The sequence below is a fragment of the Dermacentor variabilis genome, chromosome 1, assembly GCF_050947875.1.
Source record: "Dermacentor variabilis isolate Ectoservices chromosome 1, ASM5094787v1, whole genome shotgun sequence".
In the NCBI taxonomy this organism is placed as follows: Eukaryota; Metazoa; Arthropoda; class Arachnida; order Ixodida; family Ixodidae; genus Dermacentor; species Dermacentor variabilis.
Genome location: NC_134568.1, coordinates 255,399,925 through 255,418,548, shown reverse-complemented (window position 1 = coordinate 255,418,548; position 18,624 = coordinate 255,399,925). Strand labels below are relative to the sequence as shown.

Below are 18,624 nucleotides of genomic sequence, written 5' to 3'. Positions count from 1 at the left end.
CAAAATTTGGTCATCCAATTTAGGGCCAGTGGCATTTCCGCAAAGCTGTTCAAATAATCAAGCATGTCTGAATTATCAGTTGGCGACCGTGTTATAACCTAAGGTAGAGCAAAAGCACAGCATGCTTTGCTTGCACAGAGTTTAGTATATCAAATTGGGGTGACATAAGTGTACAACAGTCATGATTACTAGCTTAGAGTGAAGCATATATTTATATGGCATGGCTTCAAGCAGTCTTGCTGCATTTTGCTATCCTTGCAGCACCAGTGCTAACAGTAGATGAACATTACTCAGAAAAAGCATTGGAAGTGGCAAAACAGTACAGTAAGTGGAAAATTCCAGTACAACCACATTACCTAGCAAATGTAACAAGTTGATCGTTAGTCTAAATGCGTTCATGACTACAGCAAACCGTGCGGGCACTAAAACTTGTGGTACATTACTTGGCATAACTGTATAAATCATATTATTTGCAGTATGTGACAGATGTAATCCACTTATAGGTGCAGTAATGTAGCTTGTTTATTTCTTTTAGGTGGACGTGTATTTCTTGCCCAAGAAGCTTGATGAGGAAGTTGCAGCACTTCACCTCGGCCACCTTGGAGTGAAACTGTCCAAGCTGACTAAGGAGCAGTCCTCTTACCTTGGCATTCCTTCTGAAGGCCCTTATAAGCCGGATTACTATCGATACTAGACTTGATGGCATTTGCCGCTATGGTCTGCTGTTTCTTGAGAAATTTGTTGGCCAATTTTTATGATAATAAATTGAAATGATCATTAGCATGTTGATAAATTGGAAAAGAGAGTCTTCACATTTCAAGAAGGGAAATAGTAGCAAGCGAGCAATGTTCTGTGTACCTAGCTTGTGTATTGATTTGCATATGTTTAACACTTGCTATACGTTACTTCACACCTGCAGTTGAACCCCAGTGTTACAAATGATTGGCTATAAAAAAGGTATTTTTGTGTCGGATGAGACTTCATTATACATAAAGAGGTTTGACTACTGCACATCGGCAGCTAGTACTACCTTTCCAGGGCCACGACAATATTCTACCTTACGCGATTTTTCTTTGTAGTTGCTCATTTAACTTTCCCTACCATAGGGAAGGTGGCCGTTTTTTTTTTTTTTTTTTAGGTTACAAAAGGTTTTTTTTTTTTCCCCGAAGAAACTAGTGCACTTAAAATTTTATGCATTACATGAAAGTAAAGCAAAATGAATCCGCTTTTCAGGCATACAAGTTTTATTAACAAGATATATGTCATAAAATATATAAATTGCCAAATCTAAATTTAAATTTTTCCTTAAAATCTACTTGCGCTACAAAGGATTGATTGGAAGCCCTACAGTTTGGTGTGCCACACAGCTAAGCTGCTTCTTGATGTGAAACGGGAGAATGTTGCAAACCTAGTAGTAAGCTCTTGTTTTCTGCTACGTTTTGCAGTTTCTATATAGTACAGTATCACCATGTTAGCTGGCTAGGGTTGAATGGCTTCAGCTGGTGGAGGAGCACGAACTAGCAGCGCATCCTCAAATTCTGGGTCGCTCTTGTAATCGGTCAGATTAAAAGGTAGCATCCTCCAGTTCACTCTTGCTTGAGTTATCAATAAAATCGGCCGCAGGCACCATGGAATCTGGAGATCTGCTATGTTTCGGAGTGTGCACGCCACTTCCACAGATGGCAGTTTTTGCTCACGACTCTAACAAGCAACCGTACTAATTGTAGCTTGTTCAAAAATCGCCACCCAGCGGGGCAAATACGAACTCCACAAGAAGCAATAGTGTAGTGTCCGTGAGCGGCACGGAAGGTCTTGAAATTGGCGCTCAAGAACATCGTTAGTGGGCTAACGATGCCCAATGGGCATGTTTGGGTAAGAGTTAATATCTGCCACTTCCTGCATGTATGTCAGCGCTTATGCAAGTTGTATATCGTACATCTGCTCTCAACCGCTCGTATTACACAATGGTGCAAGCCTCGCGTCTAACCCAACATGTAAAAAGGTTAGAATTGTGATCACTGCAGGTTTGTTAGTGTGTTAATTTTACACCCAGATGGCTTTTTTTATTCAAGTTGTTGCTTGTTGAATTGGAAATTGCCTGTGTTCTACCGGAAAAAATATGAAAGCCATGTTATTTAGCAAAGACAGATTTTCTTGCATAACTACTTGGAAGTAAATCTGGTGCCAATATCAGTCTCCCAACAGATGCTGTTCCACCATGGGAATGCTGATATGTGAATGTTCAACGCTCGTCTTAAATAAGGCTTTGCTTAGTCATTTCCACACAAATGTGTTCCTAAAATGAAATTGCCATTTGAAGTCTTTATTTGCCTGCAATAAATATTTCGTTATTGTTTACGCATGTTTAATAGAACTGAGGGAAACAAGAAGAGACGATTCAAACTGACATTGGGAGCACAGACCTTGCAGCTTTTCTTCCAGCTTAAGCAGCTGCTGGTACCATTCACATTTGAATAATTGTCATAAGTCAGTACGAGTTCTTATGGTTCTCCATATTAAAAGAAATGGGCATTTTAAATGTTGCAGTAAGAAACGAAGCATTGCGACTGATCAAATGCTGTTACCAGATGCATCTTCATGGTGTCTCAACTCCTCAAAAGAAAGATGTCAATCTGAAGCCCTTGCATTCCAGCATCCCCATGTATAGAACAGCTCCAGTTTTTCCTCTAGGTAATTAGTCCAACCTCATAACGAAATGCAATATATTGCAGAGAAATTCTCCTTGAAATCCCCATAAGGATTTATATTGCAGAACACTTAATAAATATAACGAAGTAATTCTGACTTCTATAACTTCCTTTTAACAAGGTTTTACTGCATAAGAAACCCCATGGTCAAAAAGCATTGACATGTGGAATGGTGCTATCAGCAGAGTACTCCGCTGCTATCTACAGACAGAAGACTACACCAAACCACTTGCTGCTCTAGCACAACACTGTCAAAAGAAGGTTCAGTTTTCACATTTTATATAGAAAGTGTATTATGGCACTTATGGCCTTTTGAAGAGGGATGAGATTTCTGAAATGCCCCCTTGCTAAAATTTAGACATTGTTTTGTAATAATCAAATCTAAGCATTTAAACAATAAAAAGCACCAAGGAATGTTACAAAGCATTTTAATGGCAGTTACAAGCAACTTTTACAAGAGTAACTAACCCATCAATTTACCAACTCCAACAACTTTAATATTTTATATTTGTCAGTAAATGCAATGCTTAGGCAATGGGAGTTTGTATGCTAAATTACACCACAATTCCACTTCAGCATTCATTAGCTTGATGCCACACAAATGAAATTAGTCCATCATGGTGTGTTCGTGAATGTGGCAGGCCACCTACTTTGCACCATGCATGTCATAAAAAACCTGCATAGCAAGTGTGCAGATAACCGCATAGTGATTAATTGAATGTTGTGTCGCCTTTTGTGACCTGAAAAGAAAAGAATAGGGAGTTAAAGTAACGAAGCAAAAAAAAAAAGATATATATATGCATGGCACAAATATTTGAAATACAGTTGATTGTTCCACTCGTACTGTAATTTGATAACTTTTTGCTCATTGTGATCCAACAGGCAAAAGCTTCACTATATATATTCAATAAATGTGCAGGGTTGTTACCGTAAAAACATGTGAGCAATGCACTTTAATACTAGACAAACACTTTTAGCCATGTTCCGATATCGAGGGAATGGATGAGTCCTTTCGCAAGACTTTTGTGAAGTTCTAACAGTTGCATTGGTGCTGCAATATGTCAATTGAAACAAGCAACTCGAATGCTCTGCGACTTCCTAGGGTTTTTTCAGCCAAGGAAGGAGCCCATAACTGTCAAGTAATTACTACACCCAAGTAATCTAATCACATGCATTTTCTCCACTAAAAGATTGGCTTTAGATGGTCCAACTGCCTTGCAAGAGTGTTAAGAAAAAGGGTGAGTAGCGCAGGTGCTTAGTACTGTGCCTCAGCATTTTACCATGGTAGTTCTGGTTTACAAAATGGAAAGGGGGAGGCTCGAGACGCCTTTGTCTCCAGATTTGAATGAAGCAGTAAAGCTTTGGACAAACTCAACAATGAATTGCCGCATGGCGCTGCATAACATGATTTATGAATGGCCAAATGGTAATTTGAGCATGCGTTCTATGTCCACGGCATAAAATGTTTAATATTAACTAACTCTTTCGTTACCACTGAAATGTGCCCATTTTCGGTGCTTCTATGTTTTAACATTCTATTTCATTGACTTCGTAGTTGCAACCTATACTACGTAAAATCATAGCCTGATCACTGGCATTTTGAATAGTTGTATAGCAGTAACAATTGCTCAGACAATATTTTAGAATTAGTATGAGAAATTTCAAACCTCAAGGAACAGCAATGAAAGTAATAATTTGCTATTTTTAGTATAAGTACTCAGTTGAAAAAAAGTAAGATATATGAAATATGCACCTGGTTCCTAGTTCCCAACTTTTTTAAGTCTGATAATGCAACAAAATGAAGATTTGTTGGCGTAAATACTAGCCACAGTGACGCCCATGCTATGTGGGAACACAGTAGCTTTGCAAATGTGGAAACAGGTAAGTTCCTATTGCACAGGTAGCATTTCTGCATTTTTACTGCATTCTTCAGGCTTGCCAGTTCAATGAGCATGCAGAAGGTTCCTCATGCTTGATTATTGCGTTTGGTCAGCTTCTCTGTGCAAGCAAGGTGGTATAGTGCGCTCAACTGGTGCTGGAGCCTCCCCATGCTTTGTTCAGTTCCTGTACACTGCTGCACAATGTTGTACAGTAATGAATAAGGGCACTTTTCCACGCCATGACCATCCATACAAAGTCGAACACATTAACTGCCAGTCATCCCATTATGCATATTCGTTCTTACCACGCACAATAACTGAATGGAGCGCCTTACCATTAGTCATTGCCACGGAACCAGACTTGACTAAGTTTCAACATTTAATTCGCTCACGACTTGTTGACTAATCATATTATTTTGGGGGGGGGGGGGGGGACTTTTACAGTGTTTTCAATGTTTGTTGGTGTTTTTCGTTGCAGTTGCCTTATGTTCTCCTAATATGTAATAATGTTTTCTCTGTAATAATTGTGACCTAATTATCTTGTATATTACCTATGTTCCACTGTATTATTACTTCTGTTACATTCTCTTGTTTTTAGTATGTACAAACTATGACCAGTGCCTGTGATCCCCCCCCCCCCCCATGTAATACCCTCGTAATAAGGGCCTTTGAGGGTATTTTGAATAAATACATTTGAATAAGCTTGCATAGGCGATATTCAAAATGTAAGAGATCAGACAGCTAGTCAAGCTTCGGTCAAAGGTTGGTCTGGAATTGACTGCGTGCTCTTGTGCAAGCGAAAATCCCACATGACGGGAAGGATTGCTCGTAATAACTTATATGTACGCTGTCGAAGCATTGATGGATAAAAGCAACCCACGAAGGGGGGGGGGGAGGGGGGAAGGCGCACTTGATAATGTCAACACAATTATCAAAATAACATGCACTCGTAAGCATCTGCAATTTGAGACACTGTTAAAACAGCCTACACATCAGAACATTGACAACCCGCGAGAAGCTTCTCTTCACTGCCGCTGTCATTTAAAAATTATGTTGCCAAGTCAACCAAAACGTAAATTTTGCGTTTTTATTGAAGTGCTAGGAGCACTGGGTGCTAGTTTCGACGATACTCCCAGTCGGAAGTTTTATTTTCCAGACTCCCCAATTTGTCAAATAGGGTCAAATCTGGCAAATAGTCGTAATTTCACACGGTGTATAATGCTGCTGGCAGAATTCCAACAGAAATATTTAACGTGTTAAAAAAACCAATCAAATTGATTGATTGATTTCTATATGCGCGGTAACGACAGAGTTAATGGGGCTTCACTTTCTGATGATGCACATAGGCTACGAGACACGTCATAGTGGCGGGTTTCGGATTGATTTTGTACGTATTTAACGTGCTACGATATTTCAGTACACGGGCATTTTCGCATTCCGCCTCCACCAGAATGCGGCCGTCACGGTCGTGAATCGTATCCGCGACCCGGTGCTTTGCAGCACACAGTGCTTAAACGGCACTAAACATAGCTGTGGCCTCGGAATTTCAATATTTACGTTGAACATGCAAGTGCAACACCACACAACTCTCGGACTTTTTTGGCACAGCTTCGGCCGTCAAGCAATACTACACATGCCAATTAATGCTAACAAGGGAAGTTATATTCCTTCTCAAACCAGCCGAGATTTTACTTCCGAGATCAGCTTCGTAACTTCTAAGCGCGTCAAAACATTCTGCTATGTATTACTGGTATTACTCACCCTGGCCTCTAAGTACTCAATTCTTCTCTCCAGTGACGTCAGCTTTTCGTTTAAGGTAGCGAGCCTCGCTCTACACGACATATCTGTAATTGCATAAGGCGCAGTTGTGTGAAACAGAAGAGAAACAGTCATGCTCACGTAACGTAGGAACACATAACATGCATGCTTACCAAACGATGTAAGAAAATCCACGATTTTCTTGATGCTCCCGCTAATGATTTCAATATATTCCCTGTTCGCCCAGTCTTGCTGAATTTGCTTCTGTATAGCTTCTCTTTCTAACACAGACATTGCCTTAAGCAAACAAGATGCCTCAGTTTGACAGAAAGTAAAACAGTTAGCATCCGGTCGACTGGATGTGGCTGAAAACCATGCTGGCAATAAGCTTCATTTGGATTCTTTGCAGCAAATTTCGGCGCAAATGTTTCTGAATTTTATAAATAGTTTGCTATTACTTTAACATTATTTATTATCATTTAATGTTTTCAAATTACTTCTACAATCTATAACTGTATCAATGATGTTGATCAATGCCAAACCGCGGCTGCTTATGTTCGGTAGTTTCCGCTGTCTCCGTGCTCGCTATTCACCATTTCGCCGTGTGTTACGGTACCTTCTAGGTTTTGCAATTAATTAAAACTGTCACTATGCCTCCAAAGAAGAAAGCGCCTGAGCCGAGTAAAAAGACTGAAATGAAGAAAAAAGAGAAAGTAATTGAGGTAAGCCAATGACGAGGCTTATGTATGTTGCACATCACGTCAATTCCACGGACACCGTGTTAGTGAGACTTTCCGGATTGATCGAATAAATCGCTACAAAGAGCGCAATTACCCATTACACGTACTACTGTCTTACACTTACTCAACTGTAACAGCGAGAACGTGTCATTCACTTTGTGCTTAGATGCGCGACAAGTACTGACAATCATGTGCTCATGCGGAGGGAACGTGTGTCTAGGTTTCTTTTTTTATTCTTTAACCCATGAGTACAGATGATTGCCAAAATAAATAAATAAATAAAGATTACGCATAGGTGTGCTATAAAGGTAGTCCTGCAAAATGCCCTTCACAACATTTGTAATGGTTTGTTAGAATGGTTTGCTGCTTTTCGTGTTTCATATTCGCGAGGTTTCAGATCTATTATGAAGTTTAGTATGTGTTTATGCTCTACCACGAGGCAGCAAGTTAGTAGGGCGAAGAATGGCCTAATTTTAGAAATCCCTAGAAGTGCGCGAATTCAAGCAAGACCTGTTTCTAGACAATCTGAATCGTACATGATGCAGGGTGATCGAACATTTAGCTGCGTTCGTACGACCGTTTTCTTTCTTGTTAACAGGGTACTGTTATGCGAGGCTAACCTTGAAGTGGCTGACGGAGTTTGATCGGCTTCCACATTATGAAACGGCTTGCATTTTCATTTGAAAACGTAAATGACAATATGCAACACAAATCATGCGTGCGTTTTACTTGGGCAACCAGTGATCGGGCCGGTTCATGATTCAGTCTTCGCAGCGAAAATTGCATGCATAGCTGCTCCCTAAAGATTTTATAAATTTTTGCTGTGCATAACAGAAAACACGAGAACTTTCGCCATAATACATGTAAGAATGCCTCAAATAAAATATACTGTGCTAGACACGTGACAGAAACCAGTGGTTGATGGCAACACGTGCGCATAGTTTGGTTTATGAAGTTTACTACTTACAAGAAGTTTCGATGCGGCAGCCTATACTAACCTGACCAAATTGCTTTTGTAATATTTCCGTGCTTGTAATTAGCATTCCTACTTTCCCTCACCATGTGCTGTTTTAGCTGAGACTGGGAAAAAGCTCTGTGCAAGTAATTAATCCACTTTGCTTTTATTGTGAAGTAACATTGTCATTTACACAACAAGAACAGTTATTTCAAACAAATTTTTCTATGCTTAAGGAAGATTTACTGCTAATAGTTGCAACCAGCCGATGACAAGGTGCACACAGAAAAAAATGCGTGCATTGTCTGCTGGTTGCAATCCTTGAATTCAGTCAACTGAACTGACTTAAAACCATGTCAGCTCTTATTTGCTGTTGTTCTTATTTGTTCTGAAACACAACTGTAATTCTGAATTTGTGACTCTCCAGGTCTCATGCATATCACAGCTTGCTCTTTCTTGCTGTCATTTATAGCGTCCTGTATGTCTATGAGAGAATGTCTATGACAAGTCCTGTACCATCGCCTAAAGAAAAGCAATTATAGGTTAACTGTTTGCCTGGTGTGTATCATTTTATTGCAGTTAAATTAGTTGTTTGCATTGATGGTGTTTAAAGCAGGAGATAATTGTATCCTGCAAGACTTCCTTTGCAAGATTTTGCTGGTGAAAGTATCATGTAACCCGCCACGGTAGCCTAGTGGCTATAGCGTTGTGCTGCTGAGCACGAGTTGCGGGTTTGACTCCAGCTGCAGAGGTTGCATTTTGATGAAGGCGAAACGCAAATACTCTCACGTACTTAGATTCAAGAGTGCATTAACGAACCCCAGGTAGTGAAAATTAATGTGGAGTCCCCCACTATGACATGCCTCATAATCAGATCGTGGTTTTGGCACGTAGAACCCCATAATTAATTTTTGTTTAAGTACCACATAAACAGATTTATAAGCGTCTTGTTTGGCGACAGGGGTGGGGGGCCATATCAAGAAAAACTATATATAGAAAGTGCATCATGGCTGTTTCCATGCATGGCTAAGCTCCTCTGAGAGGGAGGAGAATTCTCTTGTAAACCAACTACACCCTCATTCCTTCACTCCTTTGTGGCACTTATATTGAGCTGCATTTTTGCCTAACTAACTAGCCATACTGCCATTTTCTTCCAGGCTTTCATTAGAAACAGCACTACGCTATTACCAACCAGATCGTGTGAAAGCAACGTTTGAAATGTGAGAGAGGGGAGGGATTTTATTACTGTGCTCATACGCATGGGGCTGCAAGTGTGAAAAAAAGCATGGGAAAGAAATATCTGTGACATCCCATGCTTCATGTTTTTGCTTCATTTTACTGCAGGACAAAACATTTGGCCTCAAAAACAAGAAGGGAGCAAAAACGCAGAAGTTTATCCAGCAGGTTCAGCACCAGGTGAAGTTTGGCAATCAGCCTGCCAAAAAGGTATTGTACCAACCATACTGTACAGTCTTGCATAATAAAAAGCTCAAAAATTATCTGATACTTGTGCTTCCATTCCTGACAGCTTCAGTTTCTTATTGCAAAGGTTTGTGTATCCTGTAATCCAGAAACACAGTTTGGTCACATTGTGCAGCAGTCGGTCCTGGTGTGTTGCATTATTATAGTTTTACTTGTTTTGCCCACATGATGTTTCAAATACGAGTAGGCTTCTTTTGAAGGGAGTGATGAAATTTTTTGAATTGCTTCATTTTGGACCTCTACACCTGCTTTTTAGGTGGAAACATTACGTGAATCAAATATGAGTTCCTTAAGAGATTTACTACCGTAGAGCGTTGCACAGCTAGTCAAGTTGTAAGTAGCACTGTATTGCAACAGACTTCAGACATCATTAACTAGTGCAAAAAAGACAATGAATGACAGCGAGAAGCACACAGGACAGAATGTAAGTTCTGTCCTGTGTGCTATGGCTCAAGTCTGTAATAAGCACCAACTAGACCAACTGTCTCCTCTAACTGTATTCCACGTTCAATTCCCAACCATGCTGGCCTCATCATAATGAAGGAGTGATGTAAAAAACTTGTACAGAGCTACCAGAGCACATTGGAAAACTCCTCTAACTAGTCAGAATTAGTTGGTAACCCTCCACTATGACAATCCTTACAGAATGAATGTATTTTTGTGACAGAATCAATCAGTTGACCTAAATCAGTTGACCTAAATCTGAAATGTTCCAGTTGAAATGCACAAAAATATCTGTACACAGCATTAGGTCTTGTCTTAATGAAATATCAGCCAGATATTTATACAAAGGACCATCGGTGATTTCTACTCCAGGGCAGATGAAGCTATCAGGGCAGACATATTCAAGACCTCTTTCTTTCCTGCAGGTGGAAGCACAAGCAAAGAATGAGAAGAAGAAAACTGAAACTGAAGACTTAAACCAGCTACTTTTCAGGCCTGTTCAAAAGGTAGAGAAAGGTATGCTGCTCTTTTTTGTGGGCCAGAATTCTTTCTTCGTTGAGTGATGTCCTTATAGTATGGGTTGCAACAGCTTACAGTACAACAAAAATAGCTCATAAATTGTATGTGCGAATTTATTTTCCAAATGACTCAAACATGATAAAATGAACCTCCAAAGGTCATCATATCTATTGTGTTACAGTGCCCAGAAATGTTTTATGACTTATATGACACAAAGCTGCGGATGAATAGATGCATGGAACTCGAATAAATGAGCCATGAGAATTCAATGCTAATCGTAGAACTAAGATGCATGCATGTAAATTTGAAATTAAGTGGAATACTGGGTATTTACAAAGTCTGGACATCACAAGATATTTATTGCATTGAGTACATGGTCACCACTTGGCTTATATTGCTGCTATGGTTTATGTTGAGTAAATTCCCTTACTACAAACATTTTGTTTACAGGGGCTGATCCAAAGTCAGTGCTTTGTGCATTCTTTAAGCAAGGAACTTGTGGGAAAGGTGATAAGTGCAAATTTTCTCATGATCTAACTATTGAGAGGAAAGCAGAAAAGAGGGATATCTACACCGATATGAGAGACCAAGGTATGTTGCATTCAGCCAGTGCTGGTTTTTCTGCCTTTGAAACATCTATGCTACAGCTGGTGAAGGAAACTGTGTGCAGTGCATATATATATATATATTGCTAATTTATGTCCACGTTTTTCAGTTATCAAAAAAGGTAGTTTTGCTCTTTTGGGGGGAAAGAATGTGATTATTATCATTCGCATGTGCACTTACGATACCTTTTCCTCTCTCTCTCTCTCTCTCTCTCTCTCTCTCTCTCTCTCTCTCTCTCTCTCTCTCTCTCTCTCTCTCTCTCTCTCTCTCTCTTTAAGGGTTTGTGCATGACTGCGCACTATTGGGAGAACACTTCATTTGTATTTAAGCACCTGTAGCTGCTTCACTTTGAAGTGGGTTCCTGCAGAGTAACCTTCCATATATTGATATCTGCTGTAGATGTCATATCAGGCACTTCTTTCCCATAAAGTAGAAAAAATTAAGTCATGCCATACTGTACGCTAACCAGATTTACACTTTAAAGAGTGCGTGTCCATGTGTGTAAACATTTACTAGCTTTTCGGTAATATGTGCAGTATCTCAAGTCAGTGTAACTCATGTTATGGCCTAGTGGGGCTGCTTTGAAGCAGTAGAAATTCTGGGCCTCTTTCCTGGGGTGATGTTCTTGGGTGATCACTTTTGAAGATGCTCTCACTATCATGAGATTTCACATGACTAGTGCCGGATGTTCTTGGCGTCTATTGGCAACAGCGTTATTGAAACTGTGCCAGCTGTGCTAAGACAGCATGCTAGGCCTTGTGCCAGGGATGCCATCGTTAGTAGATGCTGATATGTTCGGCGCTAGTCACGTGAAACCTCATGAAAGTATCTTCGAAAGTGATCACCGAAAAATGCCGCCCCACTACACAAGTAGTGCTGTTGAGACAGCGCCATGCAGAAGTGTATGCAGTAGTAGTATGCATACGCTGTGATGGTCGTATCTAAATATCTGATGATGAGCATTGTACAAGTATTGACTAGTTCATTGTAAGAAGCATCCACTTGTAATACTAAAGATGTATAAACTGCAGCAAATTGACATGGTATTAAACTGATCATCACTTAGTGTTGACTGCAAGGAAAATTTATTTTTGTTCAATTTCTTCCTCATTGCAAACTGATTGTGATTGTAGTGAATGCAAATGCACTTTTCAAGACCCTCTTTATGGCAAATGTGTGCTAATTAGTTGCTGTTTGCACATATAAACATTTGAAATTGTCATTCCCAAGCATAATTTTCTTTGTGTCTCTTTTCTCTTGTGCTATACTGCCCCTAGATGTTGACTTTTCAATTAAGGCAAGATTTTTAGAAATAATTGCAGTGTATTCTTTTTCCTTTTTGTCCTATCGTAATAAACCCTCATTAAGTGCTGCCCTACTTGTATACAGAGGATCAGGATGCTTGTCAACAGCATGTAGCAGTGCTCATATGACACACTTAAAGAGTAACATGACATTCTGATTCATGTTTTTCTAATAGGTGCATTATATTTTAGGTTTTAGGACACATTGGAAAGGAAGCAGAAAGTTTTGTGCGGAATATTGCATAATGCAGATTTAAATCTGCCAGCAGCTCTCCTGTTGGAATCTGTGGCTTGTTTATGTACAGACAGAAGCAGAATTGTATTCAGTATTATGATGCAATTTTATAAGCTCTTGTGTTCGGCCACAGCTTCCACTTGGCAAACCTCTAAATATTATAATATGTATTTCAGATACCATGGACAACTGGGATGAAGCCAAGCTTGCAGAAGTTGTAGAAAAGAAGCATGGAGAAGCTGAGAGGCGGATGCCAAAAACGGACATTGTATGTATGCTCAATGTAAATTTAGAAAGCCAACATTGCATGCATAATCAGTGGTTTCTGCAAAGGCTGACTGAAATACCTAAAGACAGTGCAGTAGATTAAGATATTTATTTTGGCAGGACACTTTCCTTGCACTGGGCATCAAGAATTGCGCGATAATGATTAATAAGCTAGTAATATACTAAAATTTACTAATTGTTTAGTAATATCTTCAGGGTGCATTTTGTAATTGCAAGGTGTTGAGGTCATGTCCAATTACTAGGAATCTTGAGACTAGGACAGGTTCCAAGAAGATCACCACTAAATTTTGACTGTATTAGTGTTCCATGTAGTATTGGCATGAAGTCGACAATTCAGCTTTTAGGAAATATAAAAACATGTTTCTTTGCCACATTGTGGGGCCAGATATCTTGAAATAGGTGAGCGTCATGATTCCTTGTAAAGGAACATGCCTTAAAGGGGCTCTGAACCACTTATAGAAGTCGAGAAATGCATCTGAAGTTAAAGTAGACTATTCCAGAAACACTTTACCACAAAAAGTACTTTAATGTGTTCAGCAGAAACGGAGTTATTGTCAATCAAACATCCTGTTCGCAGTGCTTCTGCTGCTTCTTGAATGACTTGCACTGCGAAGGCTGTGGCGGAGCAGAGTGTGCCCACAACACTCTGCGTACTGATCAGTGTGGCAAGCAGTTCAAATTTGATTTTGGAGGTTCATATAGACGCCATTATTTCTGACTTTGGGGCCTACAATGTGCCAAACCCGGTAGTCCTCAGTGAGCTGCAGTGTGCTCAGCCAGTAGACTTGTCGCAGCACCCTGCAGCTGCTGCAGTATCTATGCTACGTAGCAGACTGCAGTGTGTATGCACAGCATTTGCTTTGTACACGACAGGGCTTGAGTGTCTGCTCACTCGCGCCCATGTGCTTCACTATGGCCATGCTACATGGTGCAGACCAGCTTTTTCCTGCACCAGCTTGATCGACGAATGGTAGCCACATAAAACTTGCACATTTTGATGTGCTATATGATGAAGTCTGCCAAAGCATCTACCAGGAGCGGCCAGAAGTGAGCACGTGCTGGAAAGCGTGTGTGTGGTTGACCTTAAGTTTCATGTGGTTCGAGGCTAGTTGAGTGTTGAAAACTAGTCGAAATTAGCGAGACCTCATGGCTAAGACACCGGTAAGCAGGGTGGCTAAGTTTAATTCCTACCTGGGTGGCCGTAGGCGAGTGGGAGCGGACAATAGTCGGCTTCTTCCGGAAGTACGTAATTATTATCGAAATTCGAAAGCAGATTTTTGCTTACTTCAGCCCGTTTATTAAACTGCTTCAATAAATATACATGCAACGAAATGCATTGATTCAAACAGCCTTCCTGATTGATGTCAGCTATTGGCCAAAAACCTCTGCGTATGAGAATCTGCTATATTGAGAAATAAAGTGTCCGGAAAAGAGTGAGAAGCAGGCTTCCGTTGAAAAGAGAGCGTTTGAGAAAAAGGTGACTTCGCACTCCACTTGAGAGGTCCATGAGCCGCACACTACTACAAAATTTGGCTGGGATGTTCGCAGCAGCATATGCTATCTGCGGACTGCTTTTTCATCAAGCTCGAGGAGTGATTCAGGACCCCTTTAAGCAGAGATGGGCTTTTCTTCCCCTTTACACTGTGGTGTGTTTTTGCATCAGTTATTTAAGGGTAATTAGTAGAATATAGTACATAATGCACTTACTGGTGCACCTCTACAACTGCAATTAACGTGTTGCTGAAAAAAATTGGCTCCTTTTCTGTACTGCATTGTCTCATAATGAATTTTTGTCAGAATTTGATGAAACACCCTGTGTTGCAGCTACTTATTCTTGCCTGTAGCCAGCTTTCTTGGCAGTTTTCAGCAAGTTCTTTAGTATGGAATTTCTTTGTGACCTGCAATACATGAGCTGCAGTCTTTTGTATGACATTCATGTATTGACTCTTGGAAGCAGCAATTTACTACAATGTTGATAGTTACCTACATGTAGTTTGCAAAAAAGAAAGGTAGGATCATTAAGTCACTGTACAAGCTCCATATGAAACAAAATCTTTGGAATGCAGATATTTAATTGTTTGAAAATATTTGAGTGTGGGATTATGCTAGAAATGGATTTAGCATTTTATGACTGACATGCTGGAAATTCAAGACATTTTTTTTTTTTTTTTTTTGTGAAGTAAGGTGTTATTGTATAACTGCAAGGGAGGTGAAATTTGAGCAAATTGGTATGTACCCGGTCTGTCAGGAACAGTTCTAATGCTATGAGCCTTAACAACATCTAGAAAGACAAGCATCAGTGCTGGGAACAGAGCTTAATATACAACTACAGCTTCAGAGGGAAACAAGCTTAATGTATGGCAACCAAGCTTGTGTAAGCCTAATGGGCAATAGGTGATAAAAACTCAAGAGAACAGATGTAGCTTTTGACACCTGGCAACTGCTGTCACATCATATCAGTCTTCAAAACCAAGCTGCAGTGTTTTACAAAGGAGATTTTAAGGCTGGGCAATGGGTGTGATGTGCTTTTTTATGGATTACACTGCAATCTACAAAGTGTAATCTACAGCTCATTTTTCTTCCTCTGATTGGGGTCCCTGTGGCTACTTGGCCTAGGTGCATGTGCTTGTTTACTGCTTTAAGAGACTGACTGCCAATCATAAACTACTCCATCCTCACCAGTCTATTGAATGTTTATTTAGCTTTTTGAATCTAATACCCTAGTCACACAGAGCAGTTTTGATCAGGACCAAATTTATCAGTCGCGATTGGCTTCTTTGCACAGGCTGCAAAAGGGAGTCAATTGCGACCTAGAAATTTTGTCCTGATAGGGCTCAATTGTGATTGAAAGTTCCTCATGTGACTGGGGTACTCATCTTCGAGCCTACCTTTTAACTTTTGCTGGATCAGTTCCTTTGTTATAAGTCAATTCTTTGTTGTTGTCGTAAGCAATCTTTTGCTGTAAGTCATTTCCAGCATTGTTAATAGGACATTGTCCTGCTGTTCTTCCTTTTGTTCTTGTGTGCAATGTGCTGTGCAATGTATATTAAGTCCAAATATAGCAGCTCTAGTCGCCTGCAAACCACAGGTTGCCGAGGTATTTCCCGTTTTCCCAATCTGGCATTTCGAATGTGTCTTGTAGACATGTGGGGAATAAGGAAAGAGTGATTGTACCGCCTTGCCGGTCTGTTGATGGCTAAAAACATTAATTTAGCAGTGGCATGCAAAATGATGGTACAGTTTCCATCTGACCATGGCCAGAGGAGCCAGACCAAGCACTCCTATGATTTCTTCATTGAGTCATCTGTCATATGTAGTAAAAATGCCTGCCACTGTATATATAAAGACCCATTGTTTTATATGTATGTGTGCATAGCTAAGGTTTCAGGGGAACTAACTTCTAACACCTGTTAGTATGAACAAATAACTACTCATTACACTATATAAGAAATTTGATGTACTAAAAAAATAACCATGAATTTTAACTCGCTACAGAATGATGTTTGGTAACCTTCGTTGCAGATTTGCAAGCACTTTTTGGATGCACTGGAGCAAAACAAGTATGGCTGGTTCTGGGAATGCCCGAATGGAGGACAGAAGTGCCACTACCGCCATGCTGTGCCTCCTGGGTTTGTGTTGAAGAAGAATAAAAAGAATCTTGATGAGGTTAAAACAGAAGATACCTTGACAATAGAGGACCTCATTGAAACAGAGGTTGGCACATGTTATTACATTGTCATGAGATCATCATTAAGAAATTTAGTGCAAGCACTCTTTGCAAGCGCATTTTCAGTCTTGCATTTGTCTGTGGCATACGAGATTAGGAATACCAAGCATAAGATTTCTTAACAAAGCCATCCTTATCAATGAGTTGTTGTAAATCAAACGCATGCTGCATTTTGCACCTCTTGCACTACTCCTGTTTGAAACAGTGTGCAATACCCCTCATTGTGTGCTGGAATCATTCTTGTTGCTCCTAACTCCATGCATGACTCATATTTTCTCATTCTTGCTTGATGCACTCATCAGAGTATAAGAACATTAAACAATGCATTGGTGCTAAGTGCATAGTAAGAAGTTCTCCCAGCACTTTCCCGTATTTGCTGTGATACAGTACAATTTGGAATTCTTCAATATGATGTGCTTCAGAATGTAAAATGTCAGAAAACAGTAAAGTTATGCTATGGGTACAGTGACATTGTGTATGATCTGTGTAACTTTAGTAGTTATGTAGGTATTAAGTGATACTTGTAATAGTAGTGTGAAACCACACTGAATGCAAGAAAGACAACTGACGCAGCGCTATGGTTGTTGCTGGAAATCGAATCACTCAGTTCTCTTCATTCTTCTCACTCATTGTAGGGAGATTGGGATTATGTTCTTGTTCATATTCATCATAAGGAAACTATCTGTCACCAATGCTAAAAGCACAGGGGGATTTTAGTATCTTTTGATTAGGAAGGGGGAGGCTGGGAAGTAATTTTGTTCCTGTTTACAGTCATGCTTCTTTGTTAAAGATATGAAGAAGACCGTAAAATCGGTTCAGGTGTACTTTGGGAGTGCTAATTTCTATGCTACAATGCTGTGAATTACACATTGCTCATAGCAACAGGCTGTGCGGCTAATGAGCAGTGTTGCTTCTGACATTGTAGTGCGGGAAGAGTGGAGATGGAGGCAACTCCAGTTAGGACAGTTTTGAAGAGTCTGGGCTGATCGAGTGTGGAGGCAATAAGGGATAGTCCTCAGCTCTAGCAAGACCTCTTGTTGGGCGTGGCTGTATGTGGCCCCTCCCAGCAACGCACATATATGACACCAAATTTTCTAGCTTTCGAAAATTGCATGTTAAACCGTATGCGTCCCACAGCAAGCTGGAAAAATTTGAGTGCATTAAATGCAGTAGAAAATTTGTATTTAAACTTATGTTGCAGTTAAACTGTAATTCAGTCTGGCGACACTGGGTGGTAAGGAAATGAAGTAGCACCTTCGGAAATGGCTCCCTTAGATAACGAAAGCCGATCTTGAAGGACATGCTTTTGTGTACTGCCAACACAAGGAATTGCAGGAACTGATCGCTGGATTTACAAACACGTCATGGCTGCCATGCATTGTTTTGTTTTTGCATGTGCGTATTGGTGGTTTGCTGCTGCATTTTATCGACTGAGTGAAGGAACTGTGGGTACAATTGAACGCCGACGCCCTTGCCTTGCTGTGCCATTGGGTGCCAGAGTGTGTGGAGAAAGACGCTCAGTGTGGTCTTGAATGTGGCCCCTCATTTCCTGATGTCTCACAGCCATGCCAAAATGGCAGTTGCTTTTAGTGAGAGGGGTTTAGAGGCAGTGATTTCAAATTGAAATTTCTAGTTAAAATGTGTGCTGAGAGTCCAGCTTTTCTATGAGTATAACCATATTGGGCCCTATAGTACTATCACTAACAATGATAAACTGAGAACAGTACGACAGTCATGTCATGGCCCCTTTAAATGGTGCTTTTATAACTGTGGTTGAACCAGTGAAAAGACCCAACACAATAATACATACATTGGACACAAACTGGACTTAACTCTGTATGTCGCAAGACCAGCATATCTCATGTGCATACCGTACTCGCATAACGATCACACTTTCTTGTTTAAAAAATTTACGCAAATTCAGGGGTGCGATCACTACGCGGGTTAAATTTCCCGCGAAAAGAAATTTTTTTTCATC

The 18,624-nt window shown here is 40.2% G+C and overlaps 3 protein-coding genes across 3 annotated transcripts in view; 2 read left to right on the top strand and 1 right to left on the bottom strand.

Annotated features, from left to right (window-relative positions):
• Ahcy (adenosylhomocysteinase) overlaps positions 1-7,069 on the top strand; it is a 48,626-nt gene extending 41,557 nt beyond the window's left edge. Inside the window, exon 9 of the mRNA XM_075673478.1 lies at positions 536-7,069. Coding sequence (XP_075529593.1) covers positions 536-694 — 159 coding nt within the window. The 3' untranslated portion in view covers positions 695-7,069. The remainder of the gene's footprint in view (positions 1-535) is intronic.
• Positions 3,120-6,653, bottom strand: HSPC300 (haematopoietic stem/progenitor cell protein 300). Its single transcript, XM_075673480.1, has 3 exons — positions 6,520-6,653; positions 6,350-6,432; positions 3,120-3,448 (listed from the first exon to the last, which is right to left on the bottom strand). Exons 1-3 carry the CDS (start codon positions 6,638-6,640, stop codon positions 3,419-3,421), a joined length of 234 nt encoding a protein of 77 aa, XP_075529595.1. The 5' UTR covers positions 6,641-6,653; the 3' UTR covers positions 3,120-3,418.
• Positions 6,929-18,624, top strand: part of LOC142561823 (zinc finger CCCH domain-containing protein 15) — a 27,557-nt gene continuing 15,861 nt past the window's right edge. Inside the window, exons 1-6 of the mRNA XM_075673479.1 lie at positions 6,929-7,068; positions 9,386-9,487; positions 10,393-10,483; positions 10,937-11,077; positions 12,808-12,899; positions 16,442-16,633. Coding sequence (XP_075529594.1) covers positions 6,997-7,068; positions 9,386-9,487; positions 10,393-10,483; positions 10,937-11,077; positions 12,808-12,899; positions 16,442-16,633 — 690 coding nt within the window. The 5' untranslated portion in view covers positions 6,929-6,996. The remainder of the gene's footprint in view (positions 7,069-9,385; positions 9,488-10,392; positions 10,484-10,936; positions 11,078-12,807; positions 12,900-16,441; positions 16,634-18,624) is intronic.